The following is a 17,408-nucleotide window of genomic DNA, read 5'->3' as shown; positions in this document are numbered from 1 at the left end:
AATTGACTTTCCAATTACATGGACATTTTCCCTCCTATCCCATGGGGAAATCCATGGCTTGGGTTCTTCACACAGGCGGGTGGCAGTAGGAGCTTGTGTTGTGGGAAACAGGATGAAATCGGCCGTGTGGTGGGATGGGCCAGCGTGGTGCATGCAGCTGGACAGGTGCACAAGTGCTTCCTCACGGCGCCCGTGGTCTCTGCTCCGTCAGCCTTTTGATCAACATGTTGGTTTTTGTTTCTAGGATGTGGTTTCCCATAGTAAAAAACTTACCAAAAAAAATAAGGAACAGCTGTCGGACATGATGATGATAAACAAGCAGAAGGGCGGGCTCAAGGCTTTGAGCAAAGAGAAGAGGGAGAAGCTGGAGGCCTATCAGCATCTCTTTTATCTCCTGCAGGCAAGTGCTCCTGGGTGGCTCGTGTACAACCTGGTTCACTTACTTACCTGGTTTCCACTGAGGGATATGTGAGGGGCTGTCTTGTTTTCCTTCTGTAAATTGCAATCCTTGAAGTTTTACAAAGCATGAGCTTGGGAGGGGTAAGTTCAGGAGGCCTCGACCCTAGCCAAAGAGCTACAGGCAACTAGGAATGCTGAGAGCAGGAGAAACCGCCTTCCCCAGGGGAGAGTGGACTAACTAGTTATCCACTACCAAACGGTCAGCCTGAAGATACACACACACACACACACACACACACACACACACACACGTTACACTATACAGACTGAGCAGGTTGTAACTATGTATTTATATATCAACAATTAAAGAAAAAGAGACCGTGAGTTTGAGAGTGCAAGGGTGGGTATATAGGAGGCATTGTGGGAGGAATCAGAAGGGAGAAATAATAAAATTATACTTTCAAAATTAATATTTTGGGGGGCGCTATGGGGGACTTTTGGGATAGCATTGGAAATGTAATTGAGGAAAATATGTAATAAAAATATTAAAAATTAAAAAAAAAAGAAAAAAAACCAAAATTAATATTTAAGAAAGCATGAATGAAAAAGCAAGTCTAGAAGTTCCTGATGTGTTGGCTTCTTTTCAGACCAACCCTACCTATCTGGCCAAGCTGATCTTTCAGATGCCACAGAACAAGTCCACCAAGTTCATGGACTCAGTGATCTTCACGCTGTACAACTACGCATCCAACCAGCGGGAGGAGTACCTGCTGCTGCGGCTCTTCCAGACGGCACTGCAGGAGGAGATCAAGTATGACGAGGGAGGGCGGGTGGGCCTGTCACCAGAGATGCTCACAGTTCAGACGCAGACAACCTTTGCCTTTCCTTGGTCTCAATTTATGAGAAATACTGTTTTTAACGTATTTAGTAGCTAGTGTCAAGCATTGTTAACCTCCTGCCATGGCCGTGCAGCCCTGAAGTCCCAGCATTCTCGAGGGCGGGCAGGAGGCTGATAGTTAGCGGGGTTAATGCCCAGAACAGGGCTTCACACCACGGTGTCTTAGTTAGGGTTCCATTGCTGTGAGGAGGCACCGTGGCCAAGGCAATTCTTAAAAAGAACAACATTTAATTGGGGCTGGCTTACTGATTCTGAGGCTCTGTCCATTATCATGGCAGAAAGTGTGGCAGTGTCCCGGCAGGCATGGTGTTGGAGGAGCTGAGAGTTCTACATCTTGTTCTGAAGGCGAACAAGAGAAGATTGACTTCCAGACAGCTAGGATGAGGGTCTCAAAGTCCAGCCCCACAGTGACACCCGTCCTCCAGCAAGGCCACTCCTCCTAATAGTGCCACTCCGTAGGCCAAACGTAGTCACACCACCACACAAAGCATTACTGTGTCCAGTGTAGTCACCTGTCCGTCCCTGTTTAGTTTCCCATCATTTAGAGGCATGAAAGACCTTTTAATCTTGCAGCTGAACTAAACTAGACAGTAGCTAAGTCTCAGCAGTTACTACTATAGCATAGTTATTACAGTCATGAATGACTCTTGAGAGAGAGCCGGGAGTGGCTGGCAAGATGGCTCAGTGGGTATAAAGTGCTTGCTACCCAGCCTGATGACCTGAGTTCAGTCCTCAGACCACATGGTAGAAAGAACTGACTCATTCTCTGACCCTCGCATGCATTCTATTCTAGATTAAATAACTATACATAATTTTAAAAAGAAAGAGTGGGCTGGTATGGTGGCTGTAATCTCAGCATTCAGGAGGCCAAGGCAAGAAAATCAGAGACCCTGTCTCAAACGAAACAACAAGTATTGTCAGGAGGCAATGACAGAGGCAGGAAGATTAGGAGTTTGAGGCCAGCCTCAGCAACATAGACTATCTCAGAGAAACAATGTGACAGTACTGGTCCCGATGTGGAGCTCTGGCCATGACTCTTGCACCTGAGTGGGCAGCTACCAGAAGGTTCTGGGAATGCTGGGAAATGCTTCCAGAGGAAGACTTGACCTGTTTCCATAAGAACATCTATAGGTCGATAGATCCTGAGGTTAGTTTAAATGTTATTTGTGTTTGGCATCTCATAGGTCAAAGGTGGATCAGATTCAAGAAATCGTGACAGGAAACCCTACGGTTATTAAGATGGTTGTAAGTTTCAACCGTGGTGCCCGGGGCCAGAATGCCCTCCGGCAGATCTTGGCCCCTGTTGTGAAGGAAATTATGGATGACAAGTCTCTCAACATCAAAACCGACCCTGTGGATATTTACAAGTCTTGGGTTAATCAGATGGAGTCGCAGACCGGAGAGGCGAGGTTGGTGATCACAGCCCCTTTCTTCTGTGTTTGCTGTTTTCATATCTGTTTTTAAAAAGCAGTTCCTTCTGATTTGCAAAGTAATGATCGTTCAAATAACGTTTCCTGTCAGGCATCGTGGCACATGTTCACAATCTCAGCACTTGGGTTCTAGAGGCAGAACGGTCAGTCTTAGCTACATAGTGAATTCCAGGCTAGCATAGACTACAAAGAAAATACACATGTGCGCGCGCGCGCGCGTGCACTTTCCCTTTGAGAACTATGCTGTAAGTAGTTAAGTTGATAATCCCCCTGTTTCGCAAATGCATGTAGGATAAAACCTAACAGTGAATGAGGCATGGATAGCGTAGCACAGTGGGTAAGGCTCTTCTTCCTGTATGATTCTGGAGAAGTGAATTTCATCTCAAGTCCATGTGAACATGGAGAGAACCAGCCCCACGTGTGCTTTGTGCCGCACACCTCTCACCATCAACATCATCATCATAGTGAATGAAACAGACTTCTCCCCTTACCCCTTCATAGCTTACTAGGGAACAGAGACAAACAGGTAAATAAAAGTTACAAGAAAAGGTTTTTAAAACTTTTTATAAGGTATCTACCAGAGTACAGGAGAGCGCTAATGCTGGCAGGTGGTTAGGGAGAACCGTCTGCAGAGGTGGGACCTCTTTTAGCTGGACCTAGAGGATGAGAAGGTAAGTGCTAGGTGCGGAGTGTGAGTGACTGACCGCCCTGCCGCTGAGGGCCTAACAAATGGAAAGGATCTGGCTGTAACTGGAGCAGTTGAACAGTGAGGGCCGAGGCTGTGCAGATGGGATTGGGAGGGAAGGGCGTGGGGGTGAGTGGTGATCTGTGCCTGGGTAAAGCTAAGTCAAATGAATGTGTTAGTTACGGGAGATGAATGTGCCAGGGTAAACTCTGTCCACCACAGACAGATACAGAGCAAAGGCTTGTCCATCACATCTGGGCAAAGCTGAGAAAGGCAAGTGCAGAGAGCTGAGCCGCTGCTTTTACTCAGGTGGGGGAGGACCAGAGACAAGATGTGCGCAGCTGGGACGGGTTAAATGGCATCGAGCTCACTGGTGCTGGGTGGGGTAGCTCTTCACACCACTTGCCATTTGACCTGCAAGCCTGGCATGGTGGCGCCTGCGTGCAGAGCCAGCCCTGTGGAGGATGAGGCAGATAGACTCAGAGTTAGCTGCAGAGTGAGACAACCAAACCATACCAAACCAAAAATGTGTCACCGCAGGTGAGCCACAAAGCCTTCTGTGGCATTAAGGCACGCCGTTGAGTTCAGTGTTCTGCCAGTCTGTCATTGGCATTCTGATTTTTTTCTGGGCATCATGAAACTTTTCTCATGCTGGGAATTGAACCACTCAGCTAAGCTCTCAGCTCTCCCGGCTGCCTCTCCTCACTTCACCTTTGACTGTCTGGGAAGCTGGGCATGTCACCCAGGCCATGCTTAGATAGCAGCCTCATGAACACAGCTCAGGGTCACTAAGTGATTTTCTTAGATTATCAATGAGTCAGTTGGTCATTTACAAATCAGAATCGTACTGGCCAGTTCAGTATTTTTTTTTCTTGTTGGTGTCTGTAAGAAACTAGTGTTTCCTGTTTTCCATAAAATGGAAATTGAATGCTTTTTCAGTACCGGTGCCTATGAGGTGTGTGAAGCCACCAGCATGTAAGCATCATGGGTCCCAGCCTTTCCCGTCTACTTAGCCTCCCAACACAGTGCTTTATTGTAAATTACAAATGCTGTCCTGGAACTCAGTCAGCATGCCATGACAGTCATGCCCTGCCTGCTTATCTTGGCTTGCCATAGTGACCAAACCCAACCTGCCACTCACTGGTAGTTGAAGCAGATGAAATTTAATCTATCAGAATTCTTGAAATAGAAATCACTGGGCTCAATCAAGATGCCAGCAAGCAACATCTATCCATTCCTTGGCTTCTTCAATTTCTGGTGGCCTTTGGCCCTGACTGACTTGTGGCCATGTGATTGTAATCTCTGCCTCCCTGGTTGCCTCTACTCCCTTCTGCGTACTAAATCTCCCTCTGTCCCTCTTATTAGGTCACCTGGTTTATATTTAGGGAGCACTTGGATTATACAGTAATCATTACTCCTTTGTTAGCTGCGAGAATACCAGAAGCCTTCTCCCTTGTCTTTCAGCTCCTTGTCTTTATTTCCTTCCTGTTAAGTATAGGCCCATGTTGTAGCACATCTGCCATTCTTTTTTTTTTTTTTTTTTGGTTTTTTGAGACAGGGTTTCTCTTTATAGCTCTGGCTGTCCTGGAGCTCACTTTGTAGACCAGGCTGGCCTCGAACTCAGAAATCCGCCTGCCTCTGCCTCCCGAGTGCTGGGATTAAAGGCGTGCGCCACCACGCCCGGCCACATCTGCCATTCTTATGCCAATCTCAGCCAGTCGGTGTCTGTCTGTCTGTCTGTCTCTCCCTCTCCTTTTCTTTTAGACAAGTCTTTCTGTATTCCAGGCTGGCCTTAAATACCCTATGTAGCTGAAGCTGACTTTGAACTCCCGATCCCACACCTCCACCTCCCAAGCATGAACTGTAGAGCCTGATTTATGTGCTGTTGGGATTAAACCCAGGGCTCAGTGTGTGCTAGACAGACAGTCTGTCCACTGGCCTATACCCCAGCCTCGTCTGAAGCCCAGTGCTTCAGTTCTGCGTCTGGCTGTCTCCCCTGACATCCAAAGGTGCCATGTCATTGGCTGTGCTGTGTCTTCAGTGCCTGTGGGTGTTCCTGGTCTGCATGGCTGCACCCTTGTCTCTGTTCATACTCATCATTTCTGGGTCAAGCTGGGACGCTGCTTTCCCACGTCTCTCATCTGTGTCTGTCTGTCCATCTTTATTTTTTTACGATGAGCCTGAGTGGTCTTTCTCCTTAAAATGTGTGTGTCTGTATGCCTTTTTGTGTGTTTGTGGCTGTGTTGGGGAGTCCGGGGGAAGATAAGGGAGCCCGTGGAGGTCAGAGGATTACTTTGTGAAGCTGGTCCTCTGTCCCCGTTTCCGTGAGGTCTGGGCATAAAACTCAGGTTTCCAGGCTTGCATAGCAACACCTTTACCTGTGAGGCATCTCTGTGCCCCAGAACTTTTACCTTTCAGTGGCTGCTTGCGGCTTCTGAGCAAGTCCAGACTTAGTGTATATAGTATCCTCCAGGGCCTGATCCCTGTTAGCTTTTTCACTCCTGTTTCTCTTCCTTCTGTTCCTCCTGTGTATATAACACCGCACCTTCTGCAGAAGACCCCTCACCTCTGCTCTCTTGGGGTTGGGCGCCTTCCTTTCTTTCTCCAGGCTGAGTAGGGGCAGCTCCTCTGACCTGCAGCAGTTCTGATCAGCTCACTATTTGTAAGCATTGCTGGGGGGTTAACCTGGGGTCACGGGTATGCCAGGCAAGTGCTATATCACTGAGCTAACCTCTAGCCCATAAAGTATGTTTATGGTTACCTACCTGCTCATAGCCTCTGCTGCTGTGAGAGACTCAGGAGAAGGTATGATGGCTTCTGTACGTTTTGTTGCTAAGTGCTTATCAGGGTGTGACACATGATACAAGACATCCAGGTCACAGCCTGTGCACAGGAGCCTAAGTTAGCTAAGCTTCCTGGATCCTTCTATTTATAAAAGACAAGCTCCTGCCTCAAACTATTGGTCTAACATTGTTGGGGGTCATTTCTGTTTTCTCAGCAAACTGCCCTATGATGTGACCCCTGAACAAGCCTTGTCGCATGAAGAAGTGAAGACGAGATTAGACAACTCCATCAGGAACATGAGGGCCGTGACAGACAAATTCCTCTCGGCCATCGTCAGCTCTGTGGACAAAATCCCGTGAGTGCCATCAGTTGTGACCCCAAATAAAGCCTGGTTGGTGGCGTACTCTGTGGCCTGACCTCGCTCCATTTTGTCCGTCCCACAGTTATGGGATGCGCTTCATTGCCAAAGTGCTGAAGGATTCGCTGCACGAGAAGTTCCCTGACGCTGGTGAGGACGAGCTGCTGAAGGTAAGACTCTGAGAGCTGCCGGGTGCCTGCCCTCTGCTGTCAGATGCCCAGTGACCACAGACCAGCAGGAAGTACCTGAGTGTCCTCCACTGTGAGCCTCACGAGCAGCTGTAACTAGAAGACAGTGCCTTCTAACCAGATAGTTACTGTTCATCTTCATCTTTAAAGGCACTGTGTACACTAAGTATAGGAAGTGGGAAGTTTTCCAGAGTCCTCTTTTCTCTGGAGCATTGCTCCCTCTGCTGGTGGCCAGGTGAATAGCAGCGAGCGCAGCGCTCTGCTGCGGTTTCCCTGCTAACTCTTCTTACTTGGCTGTACTCCCTTCTACTTGTGTTTTTACCTTTTAAATCTGAACGCTTCTCTCTTCTCTCTCCTAGTTCTGTGCTTTCCTACAGTGAGGCCTCGATTCTAGACTTTCTGTCCAGGTGAATTCATTTTCTTTTTTTCTGGAACTCTAGGGGAGATTCCATGATTGTCCTTTTGTTCCCCTGTGGAAGACATGTGTGCTGAGTGAATCTCATTTCACAGGCATGAACGTGGCATGTGGGCCGTGGGGGTTAAACAGATAGACACTAGCTCATTTAAGGACTTACTTTCCCTGTGCTCCATGGCTTCCAAAAAACCCACCTACAAACCCCACAGAGGTGGTTGACATCAGCCTGAGCTGCTGCCGTAACATATGAACTGAAGGTGTCCTGGAGTGTTGGATCACACACCTTACAGTGCTACTTACATGTTCTAAATCTCTCCCTTTTTTCATCTCTGGTGCTAGTTTTCAGTTCTCTTTCCCCCTACACACATCCCCCAGTTTGTTTGGAGTTTTAGGTCTTGAGGTATATGTGTGCATGTGGCATGTTGCTGTATGCTCTTGGTTTACCTTCCTCACAGGATTACATCTTCTCATTTTCATTGCTAGCAGAGCCTCGTGTGGCTTGCTCAGTGGGCCGCTCTTCAATGCCGCGCTTCTATTTCAGATTATCGGTAATCTGCTTTACTACCGATACATGAACCCAGCCATCGTCGCTCCCGATGCCTTCGACATCATTGACCTGTCAGCAGGGGGCCAGCTCACCACAGACCAGCGCAGAAACTTGGGCTCCATTGCCAAGATGCTCCAGCACGCGGCGTCCAACAAGATGTTTCTGGGCGATAATGCCCACTTAAGCATCATTAATGAGTATCTCTCGCAGTCCTACCAGAAGTTCAGGTAAGGGATAGAGTAGACGACTCAAGGGTCTGTAGGTGTGTTTTCATCTGAGTGGTTAACCTTCTCCCTCACTTCCCCAACTCCTGAGTTGCAGGATGTGAGTGTGTGTATGCGTGTGTGTGTGTGTGTGTGTGTGTGTGAGAGAGAGAGAGAGAGAGAGAGAGAGAGAGAGAGAGAGTATGAGTGTGGTGTGTGTGTGTGAGAGAGAGAGAGAATGAGTCTGGTGTGTGTGTGTGAGAGAGAGAGTATGAGTGTGGTGTGTGTGTGTGAGAGAGAGAGAGTATGAGTTGCTGTGTGTATGAGAGAGAGAGTATGAGTGTGGTGTGTGTGTGTGTGTGTGTGTGTGAGAGAGAGAGAGAGAGTATGAGTGTGGTGTGTGTGTGAAAGAGAGAGTATGAGTGTGGTGTGTGTGTGTGTGAGAGAGAGAGTGTGAGTGTGTTATGTGTGTGAGAGAGAGTATGAGTGTGGTGTGTGTGTGTGAGAGAGAGAGAGAGTATGAGTGTGGTGGGTGTGTGTGTGAGAGAGTATGAGTGTGGTGTGTGTGTGTGAGAGAGAGAGTATGAGTGTGGTGGGTGTGTGTAAGAGAGAGAATGAGTGTGGTGTGTGTGTGAGAGAGAGAGAATATGAGTGTGGTGTGTGTGTGTGAGAGAGAGAGAGTATGAGTGTGGTGTGTGTGTGTGAGAGAGAGAGAGCATGTGTGTGTGTGTGTGAGAGAGAGAGAGAGATAGTATGAGTGTGGTGTGTGTGTGAGAGAGAGTATGAGTGTGGTGTGTGTGTGAAAGAGAGAGATAGTATGAGTGTGGTGTGTGTGTGAGAGAGAGAATGAGTGTGGTGTGTGTGTGCGCGTGTGTGTGGGTGCGTGCATCAGGAAGATTCTCATTTGCAATAGAGAGTAGTATTTGATATAAAAGGAGCGTCTGTGCATTAAGCCCGTGCTCACTATAATCAAGAGAAGAACTGCAGAGTGCTTTTGATATTTGGAAATTAACACTTACTTTTGAATGTAGTGCCTGGAGCAGTTCCTTAGAGGTGAAGCGCACAGGTGTGTGAGGGCCATTTGAAGTTGTGCTTGAATGCTTGTTGTGGGTGGAAGCAGAGCTGGCAAGAGAACTGTCTCAGCATCCCCAGGCTGCCGGGCAGGAATTGAACAACAAACACATGCCACTTTTTTAGACTCCCACTGTCGTGGCTGGTTTGTCTGAACACAGTACTGGAGGGGACTGTGTGCCCTTTCCTCAGCTGCCCTGCCAATGCCACCTGCTGGTGTTTACTTTCAGGCGGTTTTTCCAAGCGGCCTGTGACGTCCCAGAGCTGCAGGATAAATTTAACGTGGATGAGTACTCTGACCTCGTCACCCTCACTAAGCCAGTTATCTACATCTCCATTGGCGAAATCATCAACACCCACACTGTAAGTGCTTCCCCTTAATTGCTTAGCTGCATCCCTCTGCCCTAATGACTCCCTGGCACCTGCCTCCTCTCTGATGGATGGCCAGGCATCTCGCCTTGCTGTGATCTTAACTGACACCACAGCGCCTTGGCTTTTTCTCTTCCTTTGCTCTGCTGCTCTTTGGTGGTGCTGGGACTCAAATCCAGGGCCTACTGTGCACTAAGTGCTCTGCCCCTGAGCTGTACCCCAGCCCTGCTTCATACTCAAAATATCTACTGCTCTGCAAATTACTCCTAAGTCTCCTGCCTCAGAATCATCCACACTGACACTGAGAAGTGATGCTTGCCAGCCCTGTGACAGGTATCCTGACCCACGATCCCTAGGAGTGGATTCCCAAAGTGCATTGTGAGCACAGACGTAGTGGCTTGGTGAAATGCTCTTCTCTCTTACACCAGCCATTCGCCTTACTCCTGCCACATGACCTAGAACACCAGCTTCTTCCTCTCTGCCTGTGGATTTTTCTTTTGGAAGCTCTCTGTATAGACTTTTTAAACAGTTTCCTTCTCCCTTTTGGGACATGTAGATCAAGAATTACATATATGATGATGTATGTACATGTTTGATGGCATTTCATGTCCTGTCCCCTCTGAAGACATTACCTGGGATCGTAGCATGCCTGGGGCTTTGTTGAGTGGCAGGAAGATAATGGCAGTGTGGCTCTGGGTGCTTTTCCTGAGTAAGAAGATACTGCACGTTGGCAGAGTTTAAAACCCAGCACTGGGAAAAAACAAAACTGCTAGCCAAAGTGACCTATGTCCCTGGGACACTGAGAAAATCCCGTATATCACTGAGCAATTGAGTATCGTTGAATTGGTGCTTGCTGGGTGCAGTGATGAGTTTAGTTTGCGTCCCATGCTTTCTTACATGGGGAGCATTGGATCTTTTTTGACCAGGTCAGGAGTTTTACAACACACGCGGTTGGTTCTGTGAAGCCCAGTGTGCTGCTCAGGGCCTCACGCTGTTTACTAGGTTAGCTTGTTTGTCCTCTGGATGTGGCAGTTTCGTTGTTTGGTGTCTTTTGGGCAGATGCTGGTGGGGACAGAGGGTTGAGGGTGAATGTGAGACCAATCACTGGTTCGTTGCAGCTCCTGTTGGACCATCAGGATGCCATTGCTCCAGAGCATAACGACCCCATCCACGAACTTCTGGACGACCTTGGGGAGGTGCCCACCATTGAGTCCCTTATAGGTAACGATCTTAACTAGCCCCTGAAAAGCTGAGAGGAGGACTATTGTCATTGTATCTCTGATTTTGCCCTGGAGCAAATTCTAGACACAGTGTAGGAAACAAACCAGCATAGGCCCCATCTGGGAGGAGCGGCGTCCAGGGGAGGCGTTTCCAGGGCAAAGACAAACGTCAGCGTGTTTAATGTGAAAGTGTGCATTTCCTAAAGAAAGACTAGTTTGATAGAGAATTTTGATGTTATATTGTTGAATTTTTTTTTTTTTTTTTGATATGGGGGTCAGAGTTGGGTGGAGGTGTGTGTCTCACTTTATAGTCGTATCTGGCCTGGAACTCACTAAAAGACCAGGCTGGCTTCAGATTCCCAGAGATCTACCAGTCTCAGCTTCCCGAGATCAGGGATGAGAGCTGTGCATCACCGTGTCTGCAAAATGATTTCCCCCACATTTATGAAGTTACTGTATTATGGAGCCTTTTCCTTAACCATTTGGCATAGTGGCTTTTACTTCTCAGTAAAAACTGCTTGCCACACTAAGTGTGTTGGTTTATCAAGAATCATACTGGGCCTGAATCATATTTATTTGTATTATTTTCCCTCCAAAGTGTTTATTGCATTGATTCTTTCTACACTCCCAAAACTGCAGGAGAAAGCTGTGGCAATTCAAACGACCCCAACAAGGAGGCTCTGGCTAAGACGGAAGTGTCTCTCACGTTGACCAACAAGTTTGACGTGCCTGGTGACGAGAATGCAGAGATGGACGCTCGGACCATCTTACTGAAGTGAGTACTGAAGGGAGAAGGGAGTGCCTTGAAACCGTATTTGCTGGGCCTCCCTTGCCCATCACAGTCCGCAGCACCCTGCACGGCGCTTGGACTTAGTTTGCTGGTATTGTACAGTCACAATCTTGGGAATTCTCCCCTGCCCCCGCTCCATTGTGGGTCCCTGCTCCTTGTGCAGCACCCCTGTGGAAAAGCACCTGTGGGTTAAGGGTGCTTCAGCTGCTGCTTAGACCCCACCGGGAGATAGAGCATAGCGCCATGTTGAAACACATTCCCATCTCGTTACAGTACAAAGCGTTTAATTGTGGATGTCATCCGGTTCCAGCCGGGAGAGACCTTGACTGAAATCCTAGAAACCCCAGCCACCAATGAACAGGTACAAATGAAGGCTTCACACTCATCTTCCTAAACATGATAAGCTTTTCTGTGACAGATGTGTTCCTGGATGGGGGTCAGTGGGACAGGGAAGGGATTAGACCCTAGCGTGAGCATGGGTCTAACCTCGGGACAGTAATAATTAGGGCTCATTTGTCTGGGAAGTTGGTGACTCCTAAATCCAGATGGTGCATTCAGGGCACGACAGCCCCTTTCCCTTCAAACAGAAGAGAAATGGGGAGGGAGGAGGGGAGGGAAAATGAGTATAAAATGAACAAGAATTTAATCTGGGGCAGAATCCGTCTGGTAATTTAATGAGTGTTTTGCAGTTGTAATTAGATGTAGTACCTTGGTTGTGTATATACAAGTGCAGGATGTGGCTCCACTCTTAAATTCCAGTTAGGAAAATAATGATACATATATCTGAAATCATAGATAGGGCCATTAGAAATTAACTATAGTATTGATTATTAAAATGCCAGAAGTTGCTGGGTATGGTGGGCATGCCTTTGATCCCAGCAAATATCTCTGTGATACCTAGCTAGTTCCAGGCCAGCTAGGGCTACACAGTGAGAAGCTGTGTGTCAGGAAGTCACAACAAAAGAAGCAGAGGCCAAGCCACACACTTAAAGGCCTGACGGATTCGAGTGTGATGGAAACCAAGAGAGCCCACAAGAACAGTGGGGCTGGGGAAGCAGGGATGCACTGAGAGAGCTCAGCCTGAGTCTGGGAGGGCGAGGAAGGAGTCTGAGAACAGCAGAGCTGAGAATGGGATTAAGGAGGACTCCAGAGCTGAAGTTGTTAAAGAAGAACCTGTGGGCCTAGCAGTATGTGATAGAATCCTAGCTCCTTAGGAGGTTGAAGCAGGAGGATTGCCACATTCAAGGCCAGCCTGCGCTATCCAGCAAGACTTTATCTCAGTGTTTTTATAAAAAGTAGGGGAAAGGGAAAGGGTAAGGAAGGATGGCGGAGTCTGAGGACGGATAGCAGAGTCTGAGGAAGGGTGGCGGAGTCTGAGGAAGGGTGGCAGAGTCTGAGGAAGGATGGCGGAGTCTGAGGAAGGGTCCCTTGTTGCTAACCAGTGTTTGTAGCTGCTTGGGAACAGAGGGCAGCAAGAGCCTGCTTCAGCTCAGGCGGCCTGTTGGGAGGAATTAGCGAGGGTTTACTGGACATGGCTGATACATTAATTTGTGTAGTTGTATTGCGCCACATTTAGAATAAAGTAATAAGGGCTTCAACATCCTGAAAAGCTAGGGAAGATAAAGACAAAGGACATTGTAGCTCAGCATCCTCTCCTGACAATACCTAGTGTCAGGGAGGCTGAGCATCTGGAGCCACAGATGTGCTCTGTTGGGGGAATGACATATCTCCTTTCATGCTGTTCTTTGTCCGGCATTGGTAGAGGGAGGAAATGTCTGCAGAAATATCTGTGTGCAGATATGCTGCGTAAGTCTAAGTTCAGGGCTCCGTGGTGAACCGACAAACACAGCTTTTGTTGTTGTTTTCCACCTGTAGGAAGCTGAACATCAGAGGGCCATGCAGAGACGGGCTATCCGAGATGCCAAAACCCCTGACAAGATGAAAAAATCAAAACCCATGAAGGAGGATAACAACCTCAGCCTCCAGGAGAAGAAAGAGAAGATCCAGACTGGCCTAAAGAAGCTAACGGAGCTTGGGACGGTGGACCCAAAGAACAGATACCAGGAACTCATCAACGACATTGCCAAGGTGCAGCACCTGTGAGCAGTGGTGGCCTGGTGCAGCACCTGTGAGCAGTGGTGGCCTGGTGCAACACCTGTGAGCAGTGGTGGCCTGGCCTCATTTACAGATGCTTTAGGAACTCCAAGATTCGGCCCCTGACTCTCACACCAGGACTTCGCCTCTGGGGTGGACTTTTTTATGTGTCTAAATTAATGGGGAGACAGCCTTCATTCACTAGAGTTTCTGGTGTCTGGATTTTTAATTGCTCTTAAAGAATCCTCCAGACCCTTTTTATGATTGCTCTGGAATATATAAAGTTGGTCGTTGCATGACCAACTAGATTCGTATGCCTCACCCCAAGCCAGGGCTCAGGGTTCTAATTTGACTGGGGTAATGCTCTTGCACTAAGGAACTTGGCTCTTTCTTCCTCCCCTCTCAGGAAAGAGTGTTTATGAGGTCTAGACCAGCTTTGTAAGTAGAGTCTAAGCACACAAAAATCAGGGTACATACTTCCCTGTTGCTAGTGGATATAGGCCGATGCGATTGGCACCTCTTTTAGGTTTTGAGATCAGGTCGCTGCGTGTTAAGAACAGCTGGCATGTTTGAGTTCAGCCCAGATATGTTGTAGTGTTCATGAACAGCGATGGTTCAAGAGGCACAGGCTGCCTGTCATCTTTTTCCTAATTTTCGTGGTTGTGCCTCAAGGATATCCGGAACCAGCGGAGATACAGGCAGAGGAGGAAAGCTGAATTGGTAAAACTGCAGCAGACGTACTCGGCGCTGAACTCTAAGGCCACCTTTTACGGAGAGCAGGTGGACTACTACAAGAGCTACATCAAGACCTGCTTGGACAACTTGGCCAGCAAGGGCAAGTGAGTCTTTGTTTTTCATTATTCCAGGGTGGGAATTAGAGGATGAAGAGAATTAGAAACAGCTTCTAACGTGACAACGAGACAAGTGTTTTAGTTTTTATTAAATGTCCTGTTGCTACCGGGGAGTGGTGGCACATGCCTTTGATCCCAACACTTGGGAGGCAGAGGCAGGTGGATCTCTGAGTTTGAGGCCAGCCTGGTCTACAGAGTGAGTTCCAGGACAGCCAGGGCTACACAGAGAAACCCTGTCTCGAAAAAACAAAGCAAAACAAATGTCCTGTTGCTAATGTGGGGAGGGGAGGGGAGGGGAGGGAGTTTGTGTAGATGTCAAAGGACAACTCCAGGGTTGGTCCATCTGTCTGCTCCGGCTCCCAGGACCTGAACTCTGGTCTCCAGGCTCTTGAGGCAAGGGCTTTACTGGCAAAGTCATGTTGCTGGCTTGAGGTTGGATTTTTCTCTTTTCTTTTTTGAGATAAGCTCTCACTGTCTTCTGACTGGTCAGGAACTCAATCTGTAGACTAGGCTGGGCTCAAACTCAGATATCCTCCTGCCCCTGTCTCCCAGGTGCTGGGATTAAAGGTATGTGTCGCCGCCACACTTGGCTGCCACTGAACTACAGCACCCAGGACCTACCTGCTGCATCACTTCTTGGTTTTGCTTCTGTTGTCTGCACAATTGCCTGGCTCCATTTGTTGGTGTGATGTGGGGAGATGGGAAGGGGCTTGGAGACGCTTATTTCTAAGTACTTGTTGTAAAGTATTGGTTTAGTCTAGATGTCAGTGAATCATGGAAGGGGACCATCTAACTTGGCTTCCAAATCTCTCACTAAGCATGATGGTGCACACCTGTAATTCCAGCATGTGTCAGGCCGGTCTCCAAACCGACCAACCTCTGAAAGATTTTATAAATGTTTAGGCTCCCGATGCCTGTAGGCAAGATCACAGGCTCCAGGAAAGGCTTTCCTGTGCTGGTCACAAACCTGAGCCTGCATTTTACAGGGAAGAAACTGCAAACTCCCACCCTTTTCTTTTTAGAAATTTCAAACCTCAGAATGGTTGAAGGAACAAGACACCCTTGAGCACTTCCCATGGATTCTCTGGAATTTAAATTGTGTTTCCTGCACCCCGACCCTCTAGCTCACACATGCGCATCCTCCTGGGGGAGATGGGGCTAGTATGTAGAGGTGGTCCCCTACAACCCTAGAGCCTTTAGCATGTTCGTCCTTGTTGGGTCTGCCTTTTGTGCTTTCTGGCTTTCTGATGAATGCTGTGTCAGGTTTAATTTGTAGTTTGCTCTGCTCAGGCCTAGAGTGAGGATCTCTCCAAGATGCCCTAACTTCATTTAGAGACCAAGGTCTAGCTGTCCTCCTTACCCCCGTTGACATTTAGGTCTTCTAGGCAGACATAGTAGGTCTTCACTTTGAATGGCTGAATACTGTGTCATATTGAGGAATGTTTGTTTAATCTTTAAAAACAAAGCAAAGCAAAACCAAACAAAACAAAAACCAAAACCGAAGGATGGAATTGGAGAGTGGCACAGTGGTTAAAAGCCGTGGCTGCTTTTCCAAGGCGACTAGCTTCAATTGTCAGCACCCATGTGGAGGCACACAGCTGTCTGTAACTGAAATCCCAGGGACTCTGATGCCTACGCAGGCACCACACATGCATCTGGTGTCCACACATACAGGCAGACAAAGCACTTACACACACAAAATAACAAATCTCAAATTTTTACTTAAAATGTCTGCACCAGCTTCTTAAAGATGTGCTGCTCTGCCAATGTAGGCGTTTTCTGAGAGTAAACTGGAAGTGCATGGGCGACAGAAGTTGTCTGTCACTTTCAGTCTTCAGTTGTCTTTGCTGAGGACCACCCCCACTCACACCCTGCCCACTTCCCTGACACCCTGTGGAGGCCCATCTTCTCCCCATGGTTACTTTTCTTAGCAAGCGTCCAGCTTTGATGTCCCTGATGCCCATTAACATCCCTGTCTTTTTCCTAATCTTCCCAACCGCTCCTGTGCTTTGCCTCAGCTTTTACAAGTTGTGCATGTGAAGTGTCTTTGTCCTACAAGACCTGCCTCTGAATCCCATTCCAGGACCAAAAGCCTGTGCAATTACCCTCCTGACCCTATTTATTTAAGTGTTGGAGGGAGTCTCATGTAGTTCACTAGGCTGGTGAAATCACCATGTAGCCAAGGCTGGCTCTGAGCACCTGATCCTCATGACTCCTGCTCACAGTATTCATTTTTGTTTTTACTCTGTATCTGTGTTTGTGTGCACGACTATGTCATGTACATGCTTGAGTCACTGCACATGTGTGGCGCTCAGAGAGCTTGAGCTTCTTTTGGAAATCAAGGCTCTAAGGCTCTTCTTCCACCTTGCAGAGGTGGGGTCTCTCTTTCTCTCTCCCTTTCCCTCTCTCTCTCCCTCTACCTCTCCCTCTCCCCTGCATCCTCCCCACTCACTGGCCAACAGGTTTCTTCAGCCGTCTGCCTGTCCCTCCCCATCTCACTGTTGCACAGCATCGTGTCCAGCTTTTTACGTGGGCTCTGGGAAATCAATCATGGATCATTTGGCTGTGTAGCAAGTGCTTCTACCCTCTGAGCCTTCTCCCTGGCCCCTCCCTCACATGGGGTTGTTAGGGGTTTGGTTCCAAACAACGGAAGCACAGACACTCTGAAGCTGGCATAGCCTTGTTCTCCACTATAATTTAAAATAAAGGTGGAAGTAAATTAATGATGTTGCCCAGTTTTGCGGAGGTTGCTAGGGCCAGTCCTCATGTTCGTCGGCCATTTTAGAATTGTTGTGTCGTGAATGCTTGTGTGTGAGTTTCTGACTTCACTCCCATGATGCCTAAGGCTTGTAGTAGTTAATCACTTAGAGACACTGTCATAATGTGGTTTTTACCTTTCACAGGGTCTCCAAAAAGCCTAGGGAAATGAAAGGCAAGAAAAGCAAAAAGATTTCTCTGAAGTACACAGCAGCGAGGCTGCATGAGAAGGGCGTCCTTCTGGAGATTGAAGACCTTCAGGCAAACCAGTGAGTGCCTGCTTTGTATGTTACGTAATGTTTCTGTGTGTGTGTGTGTGTGTGTGTGTGTGTGTGTGTGTGTGTGTGTG

The 17,408-nt window shown here is 48.0% G+C and overlaps 1 protein-coding gene across 2 annotated transcripts in view; it reads left to right on the top strand.

Annotated features, from left to right (window-relative positions):
* The window catches only part of Iqgap1 (IQ motif containing GTPase activating protein 1), a 104,738-nt gene that overhangs the window by 78,309 nt on the left and 9,021 nt on the right, over positions 1 to 17,408 (top strand). For both annotated transcript variants that reach the window (XM_021168910.1, XM_021168909.2), the window contains 13 exons: positions 245 to 400; positions 1,047 to 1,210; positions 2,482 to 2,706; positions 6,411 to 6,551; positions 6,640 to 6,724; positions 7,699 to 7,931; positions 9,209 to 9,341; positions 10,466 to 10,568; positions 11,207 to 11,342; positions 11,631 to 11,718; positions 13,233 to 13,445; positions 14,124 to 14,290; positions 17,206 to 17,328. In XM_021168910.1, the coding sequence (XP_021024569.1) occupies positions 245 to 400; positions 1,047 to 1,210; positions 2,482 to 2,706; positions 6,411 to 6,551; positions 6,640 to 6,724; positions 7,699 to 7,931; positions 9,209 to 9,341; positions 10,466 to 10,568; positions 11,207 to 11,342; positions 11,631 to 11,718; positions 13,233 to 13,445; positions 14,124 to 14,290; positions 17,206 to 17,328 (1,967 nt within the window). The remainder of the gene's footprint in view (positions 1 to 244; positions 401 to 1,046; positions 1,211 to 2,481; positions 2,707 to 6,410; positions 6,552 to 6,639; positions 6,725 to 7,698; positions 7,932 to 9,208; positions 9,342 to 10,465; positions 10,569 to 11,206; positions 11,343 to 11,630; positions 11,719 to 13,232; positions 13,446 to 14,123; positions 14,291 to 17,205; positions 17,329 to 17,408) is intronic.

The sequence above is a fragment of the Mus caroli genome, chromosome 7 (assembly GCF_900094665.2).
Source record: "Mus caroli chromosome 7, CAROLI_EIJ_v1.1, whole genome shotgun sequence".
Taxonomy (NCBI): domain Eukaryota; kingdom Metazoa; phylum Chordata; class Mammalia; order Rodentia; family Muridae; genus Mus; species Mus caroli.
The sequence above is the reverse complement of the archived record's forward strand: the minus strand, read 5'-3'. Positions and strand labels throughout refer to the sequence as shown.